The sequence below is a fragment of the Calliphora vicina genome, chromosome 4 (assembly GCF_958450345.1).
Source record: "Calliphora vicina chromosome 4, idCalVici1.1, whole genome shotgun sequence".
Lineage (NCBI taxonomy): Eukaryota > Metazoa > Arthropoda > Insecta > Diptera > Calliphoridae > Calliphora > Calliphora vicina.
In genome coordinates this window covers 5,231,256-5,252,838 of record NC_088783.1, presented here as the reverse complement: position 1 = coordinate 5,252,838, position 21,583 = coordinate 5,231,256, and the positions used below count along the sequence as shown (strand labels likewise).

Sequence of the window (21,583 nt, the reverse complement as noted above, 5' to 3'; positions counted from 1 at the left end):
CAAAAAAATAGCGTGTAAATCAAATTCGCGTAAAACGAGGTTCTAATTTAGAACGAAATGCTTTTGTGTGGCCAATAATTTTTTATTTCGCGTAAAACAATACATCAGTCTTATAACAAAAAAGAAATTGGGACCTAAAAATCGCGTTAAATAGAAAACACATATGTACATATCGTCACCTTAAATGAAAGCGGACGTAACTACACAAAAATTCAAAATCGAATTTTTGATTGATTGAACAATTTTATAACGCGTCCTGTAAAAACAATAAAAATGTAGTTACGTCCGTTTGCATTTAAACTTACTTAAAACAAAAGTAAAGTAAAAAAAACTCAACTAAAAAAATAATTTCTTTAATTTCTGTTTTCATGTAGTTTTATGACTAATTCATTCCCACTACATACGTTTTTGGCAACTCAGTTAGGACTTTGACAGGAGAGTCTTCGATATATGTACAGTGGTGGCCAGGTAATTAAGACAAAAATTGTTTGCTAAATTCCATGTGATTGTCAATTATTTTTTCAAATATTTCCACAAATGTGAATGCAAGAGGACTGTTTTAACACATAAGTGTGTTTTATTCAACTGTGTCAATTCATTCATATTCAACACGAACACATACGATTTTTCTACAACTTGACCAAAAAAATTTTTTTTAAATAAACAATTTTCTAACATTTATATCATTATATTTTTATAAAATATTCGGAACAAATTTCGTATTTTTAGATCCATTAGTTTCGGTCATATCATGTTATTAACAGCAGATGTTCTCTGATGGGTCAACGTATTTCCGCATATCTTTGTCCAAATACGTTGTACCGATTTTTCCAAACATTTTTGAGAAACTATATACTTATGTATGTATATAAACATTAAATGGTCCATGTATGTAATGGCATCACGTGAGAACGGCTGGAGCGATTTGGCTGTTTTTTTTTATTCGATTCGAAATTTTCAGGAGATGTAAAGAAAAAAAATTAAAAAATTCGGGGTAAAACTCGGAATTTTTTTTTGAGTCCAGTCAACTGTAATAAAAAAAGCTCCCTAAAGTATGCAGTACAAATTTATGAGTATGAATTTTGAGTTTTTGATCACTTTCCGTTGAAAAAAAACGATTTAAATTCGAAAATATAATGAGACATGTTATAAGTTCCGTTCGTATTAATAAAAATCCGGCCGGACTTTAAAGTGGTTACATTCTCATGAATTAGGTTTAGGCACCAAATTCCTAATTACACCGTTTCTCTAAATGCGAACGAACATTTTCTTTCGTATTTTAAATTCAAAACAAATATATTTAAAATTTCTTTGTTGTTTTCAATATAAAATACGAAAGAAAATGTTCGATCGCATTTAGAGAAACAGGCAGTTAAAGTAATGCATCAACTTCAATGGATATTGATTAATTCATGTTTTTTTTGCCTTTTGAAACATGTTGGGAAATGTGAAAAAAGATTTTTCCAATATTATAATGTTCTAAATGAATATTATGAGGAGTATTATTTCTGAAGATTACTATATCTACAATTGTGCAGAAAACAGGAAAACAAAATTCCAATTGGTTTCCGAGATCTAACCGTGAGAAAAATAGCATGTTCTTCGAACAACTTTTAAAATCCGAACAGCAACTAAAAACTAAAACAACTAATGCTAGTAATACACGTTGCGATAAATCGTACAAGTATGAAGTATTAACGGGAAGTATTTAAATATAAAACTTTTGATTTTCCGTTGGCTTCGATAAGTACTTATTTTAATTAATTTAATAATTTTTTTAAATATTCAATAAACTTTCAATCTTTCCAAATTATAAATTTAAAAAAAAGTGTTGGCGTTATTTTAATATGTATGTATATTTCTTTTTTTTTATAAATAAATTTTCCATTTTGTATAAAACTAACTACAACGAAATTATAATAATTATAATATTGGCAAATTTGTTACTTTTTATAATTAAATAAAACTAATAAAAAAAAAATTATAAGGGATAAAAAAAAGTTGAGGAGCATAGCAAGAATAAGTGTATTTAAAATGGAATAAAACTAAACTATAGCAATAATATATTAAATACTGCGAGATAATAAATTATAGAGATGTATACATACTAAATTTATTTGAAAACATAATTTAAACTAAAGCAAGCAAAAAAAAATGTAAATAAAATATAAATTTGTAAGAAAATAAATTTTTGGAATATGTATATAAAATCAATTAGGCTGATCTTGTTAAAATACCTCTGTATATTTACTATCGGACATCATATATGTTCGTAAGTAGTACTAATTCAAATTAAATCTATATTATTGCAGTAAATACTTATCTATAAAATAAAGTAATTTGTTTACATTTGGAATAAGCTTCGTTTTAAGACATATGAACAAAATGTGAAAAAAACACAACAAAAATAAGTTTAAATTTATTGTAACTTATAAACACTTAAAAAATCACTCCTTCGTTTTATATTAGACATTATTCCAAATACATAATACATATTTAAATTTAGCACTACATCAGCTTTTTTTCTTTTCTACATTCACATTTGCAATTATTTTCATCTTCCACGACCATTTCATCTGTATGGAGTTTATTCTACTTTCTTTTTTAGTTTGTTTTTCAATAGAGCCGGTACTAGCGACAAGCAAGCGCACAGCGTCAAAACACCCATCGAGGTCCACGAGAAAGCATCACTCGAACTAGTCATTTTCTGTAAAGTTTTTCCCGCTTGAATGGCCAATACCGAGGGTGGCGCTACTCCACAAAATGTTCCAAATGCAAATGTATACATGGGTACTCCAATGACTGGCGACGCCAGATTAATAAACCAATTGGGTAGAATTGGTGTCATGCGCAGGAACAAAATGTAGCTGAATAAACTGTCACGATGTTTATCCACATGTTTGGACCACTCATTTATTTTTTTCGGCCAAAAGTGTCGTATCAAGCGACGTCCAACTAAATTCGAAAGGCAGTAACACAGAGTGGCGCCCAGTGCTGAACAGAAACATATAAGAAACAGAGCAATGGGAAAACGATAAAGGAATCCAAGCAAAATGGAAAGAAACAAAGATCCTGGAATGGCAAAAGTTTGAAGGCTAAAAAATTAAACAATTAAAGAAAACCACAGTAAAAGATAAACATTTAAATTATACAGAGAATTTTTATAATTATAACCAAAGTATACCATTATAACTATACAAAATTTTGATAAGTGCTTAAACTGGTATTCGACCGATTTTTGCACTACTAAACCAAAACCGAATGTTCGGTCGAACAATACAAACGTTTGAGTTTGAAGTTCATATTCAATTTTTCAACTCGATAAAGTATATGCCTAAATCGATGGACAATTATTTGAAATTAAATATTAATTGTTATTTCAAAATCTCTCTCAAATCTGAATATAAGTTTGAATCCAAGAAAAATATTTGAAGAATGGAGTTCTCACAAAATCAAATTTTACCTTCAATTACATATTACAAAACCTAATTCTAATTCGAAATTAAACAAGTAAGAGTGCTATATTCGCCTGTGCCGAATCTTATATACCCTTCACCAGGTTATACTTTTAAATAAATTTTTTTTTAAATATTTTTAGTTAAACAAAATATAAATTTTTTTCGAATTTTTTTTTTTAATTTTTTTCTCCAAATTTTTTGTTGATTTTTAATTTTTAAAAATTTTTTTTTTGAAATAATATTTACCTCAAAAATTTTTTTTATGAAAAAAAAATTCGGGTTAAAAAATATTTTTCCCGATTTTGAGCCATTATAAGTTCAACTTACTTAGCTTACTTCAACTTAGCCTTATATACATCGTTGCAATGGACTTTGAAATATCTATCATTAGATATCCATATTGTCTATATTTAGTAATCCAGATATAGATCTAAAATAGGCCACAAATCGAGGTTGTCCTGGTTTTTTCCTTATATGGGCAGATTTTGTCGATTTTAAATAGCAACCGAGCAATAAAATGAATTGAAAAAATTAACTTAAGCCTATATATGTATATACATATACATATATAAAAATGAAGTGGTCCATGCATCACGTGAGAACGGCTGTAGCGATTTGGCTGATTTTTTTATTCGATTCGAAATTTTCAGGAGATAGTTTGTGAAGAAAAAAATTCAAAAATTCCTGGTAAAACTCGGAAATTTTAAGTTTTTAATATATTGCCTCCTTTTCACTTCTCATTTTAATTAATAAGAAATTTTTTGGAGTATCTTGAAGAACTAACAACAATTATATGAATTTTTTTTATAAAATCCTTTCACATTTTTTATGTTACGACAGGGGTAGCGAAGCGCACCGGGTCAAGCTAGTTTGTAATAAATTTGAATTGAAGAAAATTTGAAACATATTTTATTAAGCTTTTTTATATATACAGACGACAACTACGCGCGTCTACACTACATGACTATATAAAGTGAAGCCGTATTAATTCGTAAGGGCAAATTGTATGTTAATTAAAACTTACATATATGAAAGTCGTGTTTTTTTATTTTTGTGGGTTCGCGTGACGTTATATGAACAAATGTATTGACAGTAATGCAATATGTGCTTAGAAAGCATAATATATACATACATATGTATATCTGTTTGCAAACAATAACCATAAAACTAAACGAAAACCGACATAAAAAGAGGTCAAGGTTAATTTAATACAATATTTTACGATATTATTATAAAGTGAATAGAATTAAATTTAATTATCTTATCAGATTTTTTAGAATGGGCATATTATACAATATGACAAATATTAAACAGAAAACAGTAGCCACCAATTTGATAAGAATTGTTTAATTTTCACGTTTTTACCTTTTAGTGTAAAGTACAAAACGTTCTTATCGAACTCAATATTTAATAAATTAAGTTTAAGGTCTAACTTAATGTTTTTAAACCAATCTAAAAACAAATTATCAGAGACCAATTCAAAAAATCTATACAAAGTTGTTGAACTTAAATTGAAACAAAAATTATGAACAATCGTTGGGTTTGAAAAAAGGATACAATATATAAGCGACGACCACACCAAACATGACTTCAAAATAGTACATATCCTTGTAGCGATCCAATACTTTGGCCAACATTTTAGCATCTTGTATATCACGTGGAATTTTCATGTGTTGTTTTTCGGATCTGTAATAAAAAATAAATATTGTTTTAATTAACATGAACTGTACAATTAATCAAATTAAATTTAGAAAATATGTAAATATAAAAACAAATTTACTACAACCGATATAGTCAGACGAAAGTAAAGAGAGAGAGAGGGAGAGATATATAGAAGAATGTGAGATAGAGAAAATTGATATTTACAATGGGATTTGTTAGTGTGCAACTTTAAATCTATCAAATCGTTTTGTTTATTTTGTAGATTCTCACACAAAGAGGAAATAAACATATCGCATGTTTTTTTGTATTTATTATAAACGGGGTATTTGTTAATAATAAATCATACACTTGAGCATTCAATGTTAATAGAACAGATGCGTAGTTTTCATGAGATAATTTTAATGGGATCATTTTATCATTATACGTAATAGATATAAGGGTATTTACGTACAGTGGCTCACAGCTCATTTCGTGCATAAGACTTTTTATAAAAGATTTCGTTATATTTTTTATAATTATGTTACATATTAAAAAAAGAACACCGACAAATATTTGAAAATATGGTATTATTATTGTATTTACAAAAAACAATTCATTTATAAAAAATATTTAACATAAAATCGAAATTTCAAGAAAAATGACAATGACTCAAAATATAAGTCGCAACTTGGACGAACATGGCTTATTTTTAACTGTCCCCACATCTTTAAAACTCTAGCTTAACCATCAAATTTCAATGTTATCGAGAATTTGTGGAGTTTTCTTGAGAAAAATATTAGAAAACATCAGATAAATAATAATCAGGACTTAAAAAATGCACTTCAACACGAATGGCAGAAGATAACGACGGAATATACACAAAAACTGTTTAACTCTATGCAATCTAGACTTAAATCAATTTTAAAACAAAAGGGATCACACAAAATATTAATTTTCTTTAAAATATTAATAAAATTGTTTTAATTTATTGTTTGTAATAAATTAATTTAGTAATTTAATATGTGCACGAATTAAGCTGAGAGGTTATTTTTCTTGAAATTTCGGTGTTCGGTCGGTGTTCTTTTTTTAATATGTAAGATAATTATAAAAATATAACGAAATCTTTTATAAAAAGTCATATGCATGAAATAAGCTGTGAGCCACAGTATATGTTTCAAAATTTAACTCAACATTATCTAATTATTTTCAAAATATAGTGCTATTCTTTGAATTATTACAGAGTGACTATAATAAATGGACTTGAGCCAAATTAAAAATTTTCTTTCAAATTATATAAAATAAATAGTTCAAATAATTACCAAAATCTCTAAATTTAGACAAAACCAAACCATAATTTAAGCTATTGTATTTTTTTGGTGAAACAAAAACTTTTAGCTAAAAAAAATTGGTGATATATTTTGATAAAAAAAATTTAAATTGGTGAAAAATATCTCAAACATTTTCTCAATTATAAATAGCAACTGAACCTTGAGAATACTCGATATATTGATGTAACAACAATCATGTTTGGAAGTTATTGGGGATCTTAGGAGAGTTGATTTCAACAGACAGACGGACATGGCTATCTATAACGATCCAAAATTTGTATACTTTGTGGAGTCATGATCCAGAGTATCCGCATTTAAATGATCTTGAAAATAAGTGGATCCCTTATTTCAGTATGCATCTATTTTTTGTATAGACTATCACTAAATAATTTAAACTTTCTTAAATAAAGATTTGTCTGGTTAAGTACTTTAAACATTAAAAAATATATTGCAACCAAAACAAATAAAATTGATACGCATCTGTTAAGTGCTTTTGTTCAACATTATTGTTAATTTTTTTATTTTGTTTAGCTTGCCGTATTTAATTGTAAATTGTGCCAGTAAAGTGTGCTTTTTTATATTAAATACTAGACACACATACAATAAAAATAAAAGAAACATTCATTTATATAGTACACGTATGGTGTGATTTAATAAAAATAAAAAAAACACCACACAAAACAAATTTCGTAATTTTGTTATAAAAAAAATTAAACAAAATAGGGAGTTTATTTTAATTAAATTACATGAAAAATACAAGAATATTTCAGTACAGGTGTATCTTTTCAATTGCTAAATGATGATTATTTTTTTTTTTGTTTTAACATTGAAATATGCCAAAAGTCAATTAACATTTTTTAATTTAATTGTAAATAAATTTCATAATTTTTCACAAGTCATACGATTTATAACAGATGCAATAAAAAGATTTTTGTTTTTACGAACATACATGTATTTCCTAATTAGAAAGTCGTTGTGATCATAAAGATGTTCATGACTTTTACCGAATGTGTACTGGGCTTTTTCACTAAAGATGTTATTTGAATTATTATTGTAAAATTTAAAACACATCTGGCTCTTTTTTAAAATGTAAAAAATGTGTGTCTAACATGCATCAAAAATAACACATATTAATGGTAAGCCATTGATGCATATTTTTTAAGTTTTTTTTTTTTTTTAATAAATTTGTTTAATATTTCTTTTTCAGTATGATGACTTTTGCTTTTTTGTTTCAAATTAATTCTAAATTCACACAATTGTTTGACAAAGAGAAACGTTGGCATTTTAAGAATACCTAAATGTGCATTTTGTTGCCAACAGCAACGATCTTAGAAAACTTTGTTTTGTTATTGTTGACGTCGAGACGTTGCTGGCAATAGACGGTGAAGCGCAATTCAAATAAGGAAGGGGTGAGATATAACAGCAAACATTTAGTGGAAATCGCATTTGTCAGAATCTTTTTTTTTTTCATTTTCACATTGAACTTGGGAAAACGTATGATTTTTGTTGTTGGTTGCAATATGTGAATTACAAAGTGGTCAAATTTATAAAATTAAAATTAAAATTACTGTAATAGTTTTTAAATTTAGTTGATTTTAATTAATCTAAATATTTTTTTATTAAATCATTGTTACATATTTAACTATTGTATTTCACAAATAATTTTTTTTATCATAAAATTATTTCATTATTATGTATTGTATTTCACTTAAATTGTCTGTTTAAAATATCATGAAAAAGCTAGAATTTTATAAATTGCTGCTTTCATCACAACAGATGAACAAACAAATTTGGACATTTTTTTTATTTATTTATTATTAAGCAAACATGCAGCGTAAACAAAATTTCCATAACAACAAAATTAACGTTTTTGAACTCGAAGCTTATTAATTTCTGTTTTTCATATACATATGTATTTATCAGGGCTACTAGCTACCTTTACTAAACAGTTTGTGAACGATAACGATATTTATTTATTGTATTTCAAACAGTAATATAAAAGCCGTTTGAGGCCAATAAACTTATAGTACAAATATATACTCCTGAATAATAATTTACAACTGGTTCCCAAGACTAAAAAGTAACAAGTTAGATGAAAGAGTTTTTGCAAAAAGCAGCGTAAATGTAAATTAAAGAGAAAAAAAATATACAGAAAAATATATATGTATGTATATATAAATTCAATATCGAAATCATACATTTATTTATCACATTTAACCTTATTTTAGCGTTACGACGATACAATGAACCAGTTAAAGAATCGATCGTCTTTGCAATTCCCTTATAACAGCACCTGATAAAGCTTCCTTCGTGGTATAATTTCTAGCCGGTCTATAATTTGCTATAGGTTTTCTATGGGATTGAAATCCGGCGATATGCCAGGACACTTTAAAACACGTAACCACTCGGTTACAACCTTAGAGGTGTGTTTGGGGTCATTAAAATTAATCTGTATCCGATGCCAGTAATATTACCTGTTATATGAATTGGACCCATATCTTTCCCTGAGAAACAGTAAAACACCATAATTTAGCCACCGCCAAACTTTGCGGTCTTATTTGTGTACCTAGATGGGGTCCAGTCTATTTTCATTCGGACGTCAGACAAATGTTCTCCCATCACTACCACTTAAATTGTATTTGGATTCATCCGAAAAGAGAACATTAATTAATATTTGTGCCTCATTTCAGATTATTAATAACCTTCGGGGAGTAATTTTTGAGAATGTCTTAAAGTCTCAAGCTATTAACGCTTAGAAGTTGCAATGTTAGGCATTCTATAATTCCTTTAAGAACATATACTTTCAATTTGACCGAATTATTCTGTGGCTACATAAATTGTATTTGAGTGATAAAAATTCGGTTATTACAAGCGCAAAAGTGCAAATTGGCAATTCTTTGCCAATTGACAATCTGTTGCTATAACTTAAAAAAAATTTATAGATATAATGGAATCATTCGAGTATCAACAAATTTGGAAATCATTACAAATCTATATTGTAAATCCTGATTTATTGGTCAGATTTATATAAGCAATTTTGTTTAATTTTTATTTATGTATTCTGAAAAAAGCTAATTAAATTTAATTTACTCATTTTTTAATTTTATTAAATATAGAAATTTAGCGTTGTTTCATAATGTTATTAGTAGGAGATTTCCTTCCACCTTATGTAATAAATTTGTCTTTTTGAGATCTGCTAGAAATCCTCAGGTTTTTATTCCTAGAATCTTTAGGCAGATTTTTGAGATATCTTTTGTAGTTAGGATTGCTCGCTGCTGGAATTGCTTGCCTTATGAGCTTCGCATATTTTCACAATCCAACAATTTTTTCGTCTTAAACTTCTGAATTACTTTGGTACCCTAGATAAATTACTTTTTGACTTCTTACTAGGGTATTCGAATTATTCGATTTTTCTCTTGTTCGAATAAAACGAATAATTCGAATGAGAGATTTTAACTTGTTCGATTAATTCGATCACACCTTTAAAATTAATCGAATTATTCGAATAATTTAAATTTTTTTAAAAAAGTAAAGAATGAAGTTTTGACGTTTTTTTAATATTTTATTGTTAAAGAAAAACAAAAAATAACGTTAAAGTTAACAATTTAAGTATTGATAATGTTAAAAAACAAAGTCCATCATTAAATTTTCAACAGAAATATTCTGATCAGATTAACTCCCGAACAATCTACAAAACAATTGACTAGCAAAGCCTTTAGTTTCCGTTTTGGAGCTATGCTTTAAAAAATTTGAGCTAGTTGGACATGAACCTGAATTCAAATAAAATATAAACGTATTAAGAACTTTTTTATGTCGTTCATTAATTCGGGGTTTAAATTGAGTAACTAATTCTTTAGTAAATTAATTATTCACTATTTCTAAATTATTTATAACAAATTGTATTATACCCTCAAGCTTTATCAACGTTGCCGAATCTTTGCTTAATAAAGTGGTCTTGGGGAATTACACAATAAATGGAATTGGTTTGATACATTGTCAGTGAACGTGGCTAATTTGAAGTCAGGCAGTTCATTACCATGTTAGACAAAGATGTTCAACGATGTTCAAAATCATGTATAAGACGTACTCCATGCTTTTTTTGCAACAAAACATTAGTTTGCAATATTTGTGTTTATCATTCGATTTATTAAATATTTTGCAACACTTACGTACGCGGTTAATAACATCACTTATATACATATATTTTAAGATCATGGCCTTCATCTATTTCAATGTAATCATTATAAATGTCATCCTCAATATCACTTTCGACGACCGTTTCAAAATCACATTCTCCATCGCATTCAACTCCACTTTAATCTAAGTTAAAATTTTGATTGTTAATTGCGATTCTTTTAATATTAAAATAACAAATATTAAAATAACCAAATATTATTCCGTACCTTTTATTTTCATTAGTTCAAGTCCTATGTTAAAAATTTTGAAAGATTTGTTTTTAGAATTGTAACTTCTTGATCGAAAGTCCCTTTGCTTTTAGTTATTTGCCGAATTTCAGAAACAATACAATTTTTGTGAGTCATTATTACTTATTTAAATTTGAAATTATGAAAAATTTTAAGCAATTTAATAAATTTAAATATACATAGAATTGTTCGAATTATTCGTTATTCGAAAATGGCCATTTTCAAATTATTCGTAAGAAAATTATTCGATTAATCGAACGATCATTAGTCGAATAAATACCCTACTTCTTACTTACCTATTTAAACTTATTGACCTTATATTTCTTTGGTTTTGGTTTAAGCAGGAATTTCCGCTAATTGGGACTGTATTTCCTTATATATTTGTATAAATATTTTACTTTTTAATATACATATATTTGGCTGGGGAGCTAATTTTGTTTGTATGAATGTAATAGGACCATTTATTTTAATTGTTACTAAGATCGCCTGGTGGTCAAAATCCGACCACTAATAACGGAAATATAGTTACTTTTGAGTATACACAAAAATATTTTTCACGTTTATGTACAAATACACGTATTAGATGTGTATTAACACGTTGTTGTTGTTTTTCAAGCAAATTTAAAACGCTTTTTACCACTTTTATGAAAAGAATTTTTTTAAAATAAATTAAATTGTGCACATCTAGAGAAAAGAACCTTTTAAACCATATAAGTTTCATCAATATTGGTGGACAATAACATACTTAAAAGTGTACCACAAAAAAACGTGTGGCCTATTTATATATAAGAAATAAATAGGCCACATACCTATATCTTATATATATTTGTTTTTTACTAAGTATAATTTATATCTCAGGATATTTATTACTATGTAATACATATTTATATTTTGGCCTGGAATGGCTTTGTATTACAATAAATTTAACGGTATTGTCGATTATTTCGTTTACGTGTTTGCTGTCGTTTCGTTAGCGGTATTAACGATAGTCGAGTTGAAAGATTGTTTTAAGGGTAAATATATCTTAACGGTAACAGTAGACAACCTTGATTTCAAGTCATGATTGTCTGGTCGCAAATGAACGGTTGTGTATAAATAGGAACGTACATACATATTTACATAAATACATAACATTTTTGATACGTAATGCTAGCCCTATATTTATTTTATTTACGTATTGACTGGCAGCAGCAAACACACACAAAAAAAAATCAAATCAAAATAACAGTGGTAACTTACTCATCCAATTGGGGAAATATCATATAGACGTAAAACATAGCCGCTAATGAAGTTGCAAAAATTCCAGCTAAAATGAATAGAGATTTTTTAGTAGCTGAACGTTCGGCAGCAGACATGGCCTGTTTTTTAATATTCGGTGATTTATCACATTGCTGCTGGTTCTGTTGTTGATCCTGTTGTTGTAATTGTTGCTGTTGTTGTTGACGTTTTTGTTGGGTAAATGATGGTGATGACATAGTTATTGTTTCAGGTGACGTTTGTTGTGACGATAACAACGATGTCAGAAGCGTATTGTAATTTACATTAAGTTCTTTTTCACTTACATCTACAACAACAATAAAACACCAAATATACATACAATGTATAAGGGCGAACGACACATAAAAGAGAAGCAAAAAAATATAAATTTGTAATTATTTAATATAAATATAATTGTAATAAATACTACATGTCTATTTTATTTATTTAATTTCTCAAGGTATCTACTAACACTAACTCACCTACAATATCCGCCGATTCTGCTAGCAAGGGAGTCTCAAATTCCATATTTTCCTTACTATTGTATTGTTCAAATTTCTTTGTTTAACACTTGTATTTATTTACTATATTATTTTTATATTCTTTGGACTAAATTGTTATGACAATTTTTTTTATTTTTAACTTCCGCGTTAATTGAAATAAAATGTTTTTATTTTTTTAAACAATTTTCAAACGCAATAATGAAAAAAATTTAATCAATACATAGAAAAAAGGGAATAATCTTTGTTGTTGTATTGTTTTCCTTTTGATTTTTATCTTTTCATTTTTGTTGTGTTGTTGTTGGAGTTAATCTCTGTTCTAGCGTGTCTTCTCTAATTGTTTTATTTTTAAGAACAACTACACAAACATACGATTTTTTTCACAAATGGAATTTTTCTATTTAATAGCTTTTGTTACACATTTGTGAAATCATTTAAATGATTTCTTCAATGTGGTATTTTATTTATTTTCCAAGAATTTTTTCCGCGATATTTTGTATCTTTGACAAATTTGATTAAAACAAGCGAACGAGAGCTTTGTTGAAAAGAGACTGACGTTTGAGAAAAACTACAAAAAATACAGTGATGTTAATTATAGATTTCCGTATCGAATCTAGCGATTTTAATGTTTAAACAAATTTAATATTATTTTACTGTTACCATGGCGAATTCATATAAGGTGGTGGCAGTTCAACAACAATTGGTCATACCAAACATCAAAAAATAAATAAAAAATAGTAAAATCTGTATTAAAACTTAAAATAATGAGGATAATTGAATAGTGGCGGTTTAACTTATTTATGTAAAAAATAAATATTTTGTTAATAAGCATAGAATATGTACATATTGATTAGAGTATCCAAAGCCGACACCGAAAACCGGTCAACCGGTTTTTTCATCTTTGTAAACTCCATCGATTTCGGTTTTTTTAACTTTTCGGTTTTTTGACAATCCGGTTTTAGTGAAATATATTTTCTAAAGCTCATTCAAACATATTTATGAAAAACCTTGATACCATTTTTAAAAATATTGATTTATTTTATAGAAAATTGTAGCATTTGACACATTTCCTAAAATATATAAAATTATTGTATAAAGAATTCAAAAATTATAAATTTCCATTAAATAAAAATGTAATATAAACCGGTTAACTGGTTTTTTGAAGACAAAAACCGAAACCGCTTAACCGCTTAAAAGACAATAATCGAAACCGGTTTTTTCAAAAACATACTTTTTCGGTTAAACCGGAAAGCGGTTTTTTAAATTTGCCGGTTTTTTGGACACTCTAATCAGCTGTTTGATTGACTCCAGCTTGCATTTACACATGCAAGTAGATTGATGAAAGTTGATAATACGTATTATTATCGAAAATGTCGAAAAAAATGTAGGCAGTGGCTGCATGTGTGATTGTGTTAGTGCAAAAGTGTGTATGTATTGTGTTTTTCGAACTGTTACTTGCATGTGTAAACGCTAGGTAAGTAAATTTTTGAAAGTTGAAAATACGTATTATTACCGACCTTTTTTGATTCCCGGGAATCGGTAAATTTGTTTCTACATTCCCGGGTATTCCCGAAATATATAATGATACTGTAAATTAGGCATATTATAGCAAAATTTCATATAAAAACTTCGTGTTATAATTATTAAATATCAGAGCTTCGAATTAATTAATAAAATTTGAGCTTAATTCACTAAAATCTTAACCCGTAATTAAAAAATATCAGCCTTTCATTCCATAAATCCATTCATAATATTTAATTTTTTAGATTCATTCCAAAGCCTTTGTTTAATCTGAATTAATTTTAAAGTTAATTAAAAACATAATTTATTCAAACTTTGAATGATTAAATTTTTGTTAAATCAAATCATTAAACAAATTAATTGAAAAAATTGTCTTAAACCTTTTTGTACTAGATTTTAATTGAAGAAAAATTTAATCATTTAATAAATTTTTAAAGGTATTTTGTTATGGATTTGAAGAAGAAATTTAAAGAAATTCAATAAAAAGAAATAAATTCTATACATAATGAATTCTCTTTTTAAATTATCATACGAAAAACTCCAAATAAATAATAATAAGCGGTATATTATTGCCAAGATATAAGCAAACAACTTTTCACTTTTTCGTTTAAAAAAAACAGTGTTCTAACTTGTTTTCTATGTATTTTCGTCAGTTTTTAATTCCGGGGATTCCCGACTAAAAATCCCGGGAATCGGGTAGTGAAAAATTGGCAAAATTCCCGGGAAATTTGTACCGGGAATTCCCGGGATAAAAACCCTAATTATTACCGAAAATACATAGAAATTTCTGCAAGTTGCTTCAGTGTTTACACATGATAATTAACACATTTTTGTAATGTCCGACTTTATTGATATATCGAAATAACTTAATAATTCTTACCCCAGTAACACGAAGTCTGGTTATATGTATGTTAACTAATAGTTATTTATACTGACAATTTTCATACAAAAATAATTTTAACCGACAGTATAACTATTAGTTAACGCATAACCAGACTTCGTGTTAATGGGGGTTAAAATAAATAAGGTGTATGCGTTACGGCAACAAATACAAAAATAGTGTCAAAAACAGCTGACATAATGTATACAAACTACAGCAAAAAAAATTTTGACAAGATTAAAGTTGTAAACAAACTCGAGCAAAAAAATAATCAGCTGTTTGATTAATGTCACCTTGTATATCATTACACCATGATCAAAGTAAATATTATACACAAATTATACAGATATGAATTAGCTGGTTCCAGAAATATGGCAATAGAAAAATAACAAAAAGAAAATGGTTGTGGTTTGAAAAGAGGGAGAAATATATTTCATACTCGTTTCCTATTGGAAATTGTATTTTTTCTCTTGCTCTGCAAACCACAACCATTGAAAACATTTTTGATAACTGCTATTGTTGCTTATCTGTAATAATCTGTGGTATTATATAAAAATAATCACAATTTGAAAATCGATTTAGAAATTTAAGCGATTTTTTCACATATTTGAAAGATTTTGATGTGACAAGCACTTATAAGTGCTTTTCCCATGAAACAAAAAGACGACCTTTTCGATTTTTAAAAAGTCGAATATTTTTGAATATGTATTCCAATTTAGATATTTATGTTTTCGACTTTTCATCCTATTATTTTTATTTATTTCATCACCAATAACCTAGCCTTTTATAGGCCATAATTTTAATGTAAAAAATATATATAAATTTTATAAGAATTTACTATAGGAATCTGCCAGAAAACGGTTAGAAAGAACTAAATATGTATACCGAAAACTGTCAGATATACTTACTTTAAGAAATGTTTGTGTTATTGGAAACATCCAAATCTATTTCAATTCTTGAATTCTTTTAGATAACTTATAATGATATACATATGTATGTAGGAAAAAAGTATTTATTCTTTTTTAACAATTGTTATTTTTATTATATTGTAATATTAATTAAAAGTTACATTTATATATCTAAATATATATAAAATTAATATATTTTTAATAGATATTCAAATTAATGGATTACTTATTTAAAAACAAAAAAAAAATGTTAATAGAATTTTGAAATCATAAAATTTTCGAAATTTATTTAGTAGCGTAAATTATTAGCTTTGAAGCAGTAGAAATTGTCAGATTTGCAGGTTTTACCTTTAATTGTTGTTTCTGTACTGAAAATGTCAATATATTTTGTTAAAACCTCTAAATCTGACAATAGTACTGGAACAGACCAATTAAGGGCAAATAAAAAAATCAAACTACTGCTACATGCATTTTTTGTGTAAAAAAATAGACAAAATAATTCAAAATAAATAGGTGTCTATTGATGAAAATAATATGTACTATAACCCAGTTACAAGTTTTTGAGAAATTTTGTAGGAAAAACGTAAATAAAAAATGTTTGTTTTACATATTGTTCTTTAAAAGATAATGCAGGAAAAAAACTACATATTCAAAATACACAACAAACACATATTGTTGTTTATGTTGTTTATGCTCTAAGTGTAAGCTGTAAAAATAAGAAAATAAAATAAATTTTATGTATAAAAAGCGACATTGATCGAATAACACATTCTCGCACTCTAAAACACCATCATACCAAATCACACAATTTCTAAATTAATCACGTTTTTCGTCCAATAAAACCAATATAGTCAACGACAATGTTCTTATTCCATTCGCTCCGATATCACAATATTAACTTGAGGAAATTGGGCGGGATTTTGTTCGGTTACGGCTAATTGAGCTAAACGATGATTTAGTTCCTCGTGGGAGCTAAACGTCCCAGGCGTTACGAGACATAAACTATCGCCAAAATATTCGCCATACGGTGTACATAAACGCCAAACGACTGGTTCGTTGGTGCATAAATCAGCGACAACTTCGCAGGTATCACCGGGTCGTACAGTAGGCACCTCGATGCGGCGTGTTTGACTGTTGGACATTAAGTAACAACCATTTGGCCATGATTCTGAGCCAATATTTTGCAGACTCCATGCCATTTGTTGATTATTCGGTTGTGTTTGTTGGACAATTTTCATTGATGGCAATGTTTGTCCATTACAAAAGTCTAAATAACAACCAACAGCCGTTTGAAGGTTCCTGTAATAAAAAAAATAAAAATATATATATATACATATGTTATCTATAGTTAAAATTGTGATAAATACAAATATTCTTTTGAATATCTTTTGTTACCCGATATTTGATCAGGTTCTTTTTTTTAAATTCTCGACTATCATAGTGGTTAAGTTTAATAATGTATCTATAATCCTAAATTCTTTTCGAATTTGAAATAAAAATTCTGATTTTCAACAGTTTTTTTCTGAAATTTAAATTTATTATCAAAATCTCATTTTCATTTGATATTTTTATACTCTTTACCATGAGTGGCAAGGGTATATAAAGTTTGCCATTTCGTTTGTAATTTCTACATTTTTCATTTGCGACCCCACAAAGTATATACATTAGAGTGACAGCCGATTTTATTTTTTTAGATTTCAAATAGTGCCGGGTGGAATATTGTGACATTATTAACTATTGGAACAACAACCGATTAACGAAACTGACACAAGGCAATAATAACAATCGATTCAATCCTTATGGCAACATCATACATGTATCCGAGAACCCGCTATAGCAGACCAATCATCTACTTAGCTGGAACAACAACCGTTTAAACTGATACAAACAATAACAATGGATCTAATGGCAACATTGTACATGGAGACGCACGATACTCCAATAATTAGGACAGTGCAATCTACATGGGAAATATGCGAAAAAAAACAACAGCAACAATTCGTATAAGATGGAGATGCTTTGTGGAAGCCAAATGCCCCCAAGTGGGGTAATGGAGAAAAAAAATTAACTATTGTGGCTAAAAGTTAAGTGCTGAAAATTTTAGCCAAATCGGACAATAATTTATGGACGAGCATCGAGGTCAAAGTTCAGATATATGCAAAATTTTACTATTTATATGAAATAGGTGAAGTGAAACTCGTTAACTTTCTGCATTGTTTTCTAGAAATATTTAGATTTATTCATATTAATGAATATTACACTAATTTTTTTTTTTTGGAAATTAACCGTTTCTCCTTTGGGTCAAAATTACCCAAAAACTTTATTATCGCCAAAATTCGGAAAAAATTCAAATTTGTGACCTGAGATACGTTAATGGTCTGGCGAATTTGTAATAACTTTAAAATTTTTTAACCAAATTTTGTCATTATATCTCATTACAACGACAATTTCATACACATTTCGATTTTTTTGAATTTATTTGCAAAAGTATATTCATTAATATAAATAAATCTAAATATTTCTAGAAAACAATGCAGAAAGTTAACGAGTTTCACCTATTTAATTCATATAAATAGTAAAATTTCACTCTTCAAATTTATAACAATTTCTTTTCATACAACTGATTGTCACTGTAATATAGGTACATACATATATTCTGTATCGTTATAGATAGCGAAGTCGATATAGACATGTCCGTCTGTCCATCTGTATGTTGAAATCAACTTTCCGTAGCCCTCAAATAACTTACAAACATGATCGATACATCAATATATCGGCAATTCTCCCGGATCGGTTGCTGATATGTAAGGAAAAAACTGGCACAACCTCGTTTTTTGGCCTATTTCATTAATATAGACAATAAATAGAAAAATATTTTTAACCCAATTTTTTTTTTTCACTAAAAACATTTTTAGTTAAATGCAATTTTTTCACTAATAAATTTAAAAAAAAAAAATTTTGAAAAAATGCAATTTTTTCACAAAATTTAAAAAAAAAAAATTTTTTTAAAAAATTGAAAATATCAAAAAAAAAAATTAAATACAATTTAAAAAAAAATAATTTTTATTTTAACGTATAATTTGGTAAAGGGTATATAAGAATGTAGCTCTTACTTGTTTTTTTTCTAAATTCTAAATAGAAAATCTCATTTTCATTTGTTCTTTTCTGAAAATATGAAGTGGAAAGAAAATTCATTTAAAATGTTTATACCCAAAATATCAACATTTAGACATTTTTCAAAAACTAATTTGTTGTTTAGATACGTTTTGTCATAGCGAATTATACATAGTCTAGACACTCCGTTTTGTCCCAGACAGTTATATTGGTTAAAAATACCAACAAACAATCTTTAACACATTAATCAATTAACGATTTAAAAGAGTTGTTCCAGAACTTGAACAAAGAATAACTCTGTCAAATTGGAATGCATTTTCTACCCTACCAAAAATCTCTAACATTAAAAATACCTATGTTCTCAAAATATATTTCAGTACTACTCGTTCGTGCATGCCTTTTTTAATTTCTTACCAATTGCTCATTTCTAAAAAGAATCTAGCCGCATCCTTGTTCATTTGATTATTCATTAGGCTATGAAATTGTTCAATTAAATCCTCATGGTCTCGTGTACCCAAACAGCTGAACTGTTGCAGTAACAGTGAATCGAAATCGATGTCAGCTGCATTTGAACGGGCCTTGTCGTAGTTCTGTGGTGGTGCTGGTAGTGGTATCGGTCCACCTAATGGACCATGATGTGTTGTTGTGCCGTCGAATTGTTGTTGGGGACCGTAGGCAATTGAGGAGGAATCACATTGCATTTGTTGACCTTGTATAACTGGTGTTGCGGTTTGTTGCTGCTGCTGTTGTTGTTGTGGCTGGCCAGTCTGTTGGGGATCAAATGCATTATCGCTTATATCCATATTGTCTGCTGCAACGAAAGCAAAAAAGGAATTTTAAAAATATAATTAGAAACATCAGAATCGTTGGAGTTATTTTTTCCCCTTTGTCCCATGACCTCTTTTGTTATTTGTCACACCATTGCAGATCATTCATACCTCGCTGCAATATTATAATTTTTCTACTTTTTTTCAATTTCCAATTTATTTCTTACTTTTTCTTTGTTTTCATTTTTAATTTCTTTTCATTCTTTCTTTTAAATTGCCTTTTTAAATGAAATGAATTGGATATTTTATGTTTTTAATTTTTTTACTTTTTTTCAATTTCCAATTTATTTCTTACTTTTTCTTTGTTTTCATTTTTAATTTCTTTTCATTCTTTCTTTTAAATTGCCTTTTTAAATGAAATGAATTGGATATTTTATGTTCTCAAGAGGTTTTAGTTTGAAGGAATTTCTCAAACTCACCTTAGATTTTATGTGGAATTTCGTTGTTGTGCTTTTTGTTGTTTTATAAATTATTAAAAAAGAACACTTTAAATAAATTTTGAATTTATAAAATTTCTGGAAAATCTAATTTTCTTTTCTTTTTTCTGCAGTTGATATAAACAACGTAAAATGCAATTTAATAAAAATGAAATGCTGCCAGATTGTATTTGTAAAATGTCTGAAAGATTGAGTTTAGTTGACAATTGTCATGTCAAATCACAGGTCGATATGACAGGGTATTGCAATACAGTTTAGTTACTCACCACTGATAATGCAGGTTTGTCGGTAACTGTTTAACGTATAATTTTTTTCTCTTAATTTATTTCGCTCTCTATACCATATTTTTCTTCAAGAGAACAGTACGGCGACAACAGACGGACGACGAAAATGGATCTGCATGGCTTCCTGACCACCGAAGATGAGAGGACGACGCACAGTGGGGAAAATGTAAATAAATCTATAACTTCTAAATGGATCGGTCGATTTTAATAAAATTTCCTTCGATTATAAAGGACGTGTAGCTGATTTTAAGTTTTTAATTTGAATTTTATGCACTAAGCGGTAGGGTATCTCGGGTAAATGAAAAATTAAAAATGATGCCAAATTTTTTTAGTCAGGATTTTTTTAATAACGGATCTCTCCCGATTTTTTTTTTTAAATACATATTTTTTTAATTTACAACAAATTTATATATTCGCAAAAAAGAATTATTTCAAAATCAATACTCCGTCAAAAAAAGTCATGTTGCTGGTTCCTAACTGATTTGGGGTTGTTTTTCGTCATTTGACGTCGATACGATTTTTTAAATTGAGAAATGTTAAAATAAAAGCTCATTTTTACTTAAAATATATCCATATTCACTTGTATATGACTTTTTGTCTAAGTAGGAAACCTAGGTTAATAGCTATTTGCAGGTATAACCAAAAAAAATAATTTTTTTAACGACAGTTTCAAAACTCCATTTTCAAATTTTTAAAAATTTTGTTAAACAAATTTCAGAATTTTTTGATCATCACATGGGGATTTATTAACAACATAATAGGGAATAAAAATGTGAAAAAAGTATGTCAATACCTTCTATAGTTTTTCCGTACCTGCGATATAAATTTTGAGATTTTCGAGAAAAACTAATTTTTTGGCCATATTTTGGCGAATGAGCCCAATTTCCTTACTGTTATTAATTTTAAGTAAAATCTGTTCAGAATATAATATTTCAGGTAATTTTAAATATAGTCGAAAGTTTTCCTAAAATCGGAAAACGTTAACCTTAAATCGTGAAGGTCAA

General features: G+C 27.7%; 2 protein-coding genes across 4 annotated transcripts; both read right to left on the bottom strand.

Annotated features, from left to right (window-relative positions):
* Positions 1-1,837: 1,837 nt before the first annotated feature.
* On the bottom strand, positions 1,838-13,144 carry stas (Transmembrane protein stas). The gene is made up of 4 exons (XM_065508232.1): positions 12,591-13,144; positions 12,091-12,415; positions 5,016-5,144; positions 1,838-3,095 (listed from the first exon to the last, which is right to left on the bottom strand). Exons 1-4 carry the CDS (start codon positions 12,634-12,636, stop codon positions 2,588-2,590), a joined length of 1,008 nt encoding a protein of 335 aa, XP_065364304.1. The 5' UTR covers positions 12,637-13,144; the 3' UTR covers positions 1,838-2,587.
* Positions 13,145-16,020: 2,876 nt separating this feature from the next.
* Positions 16,021-20,442, bottom strand: LOC135957794 (protein ILRUN). 3 transcript variants are annotated; one of them, XM_065508597.1, is made up of 3 exons: positions 20,278-20,442; positions 19,446-19,842; positions 16,021-17,216 (listed from the first exon to the last, which is right to left on the bottom strand). In XM_065508597.1, the coding sequence occupies exons 2-3, from the start codon at positions 19,832-19,834 to the stop codon at positions 16,784-16,786; spliced, it is 822 nt and encodes a 273-aa protein (XP_065364669.1). In that variant the 5' UTR covers positions 19,835-19,842; positions 20,278-20,442; the 3' UTR covers positions 16,021-16,783. The 3 variants fall into 3 exon arrangements, with proteins under 3 accessions (XP_065364669.1, XP_065364670.1, XP_065364671.1); XM_065508598.1 differs by having other exon boundaries at positions 19,446-19,839; positions 20,278-20,437; XM_065508599.1 differs by lacking the exon at positions 20,278-20,442 and adding an exon at positions 20,026-20,097.
* Positions 20,443-21,583: the final 1,141 nt, after the last annotated feature.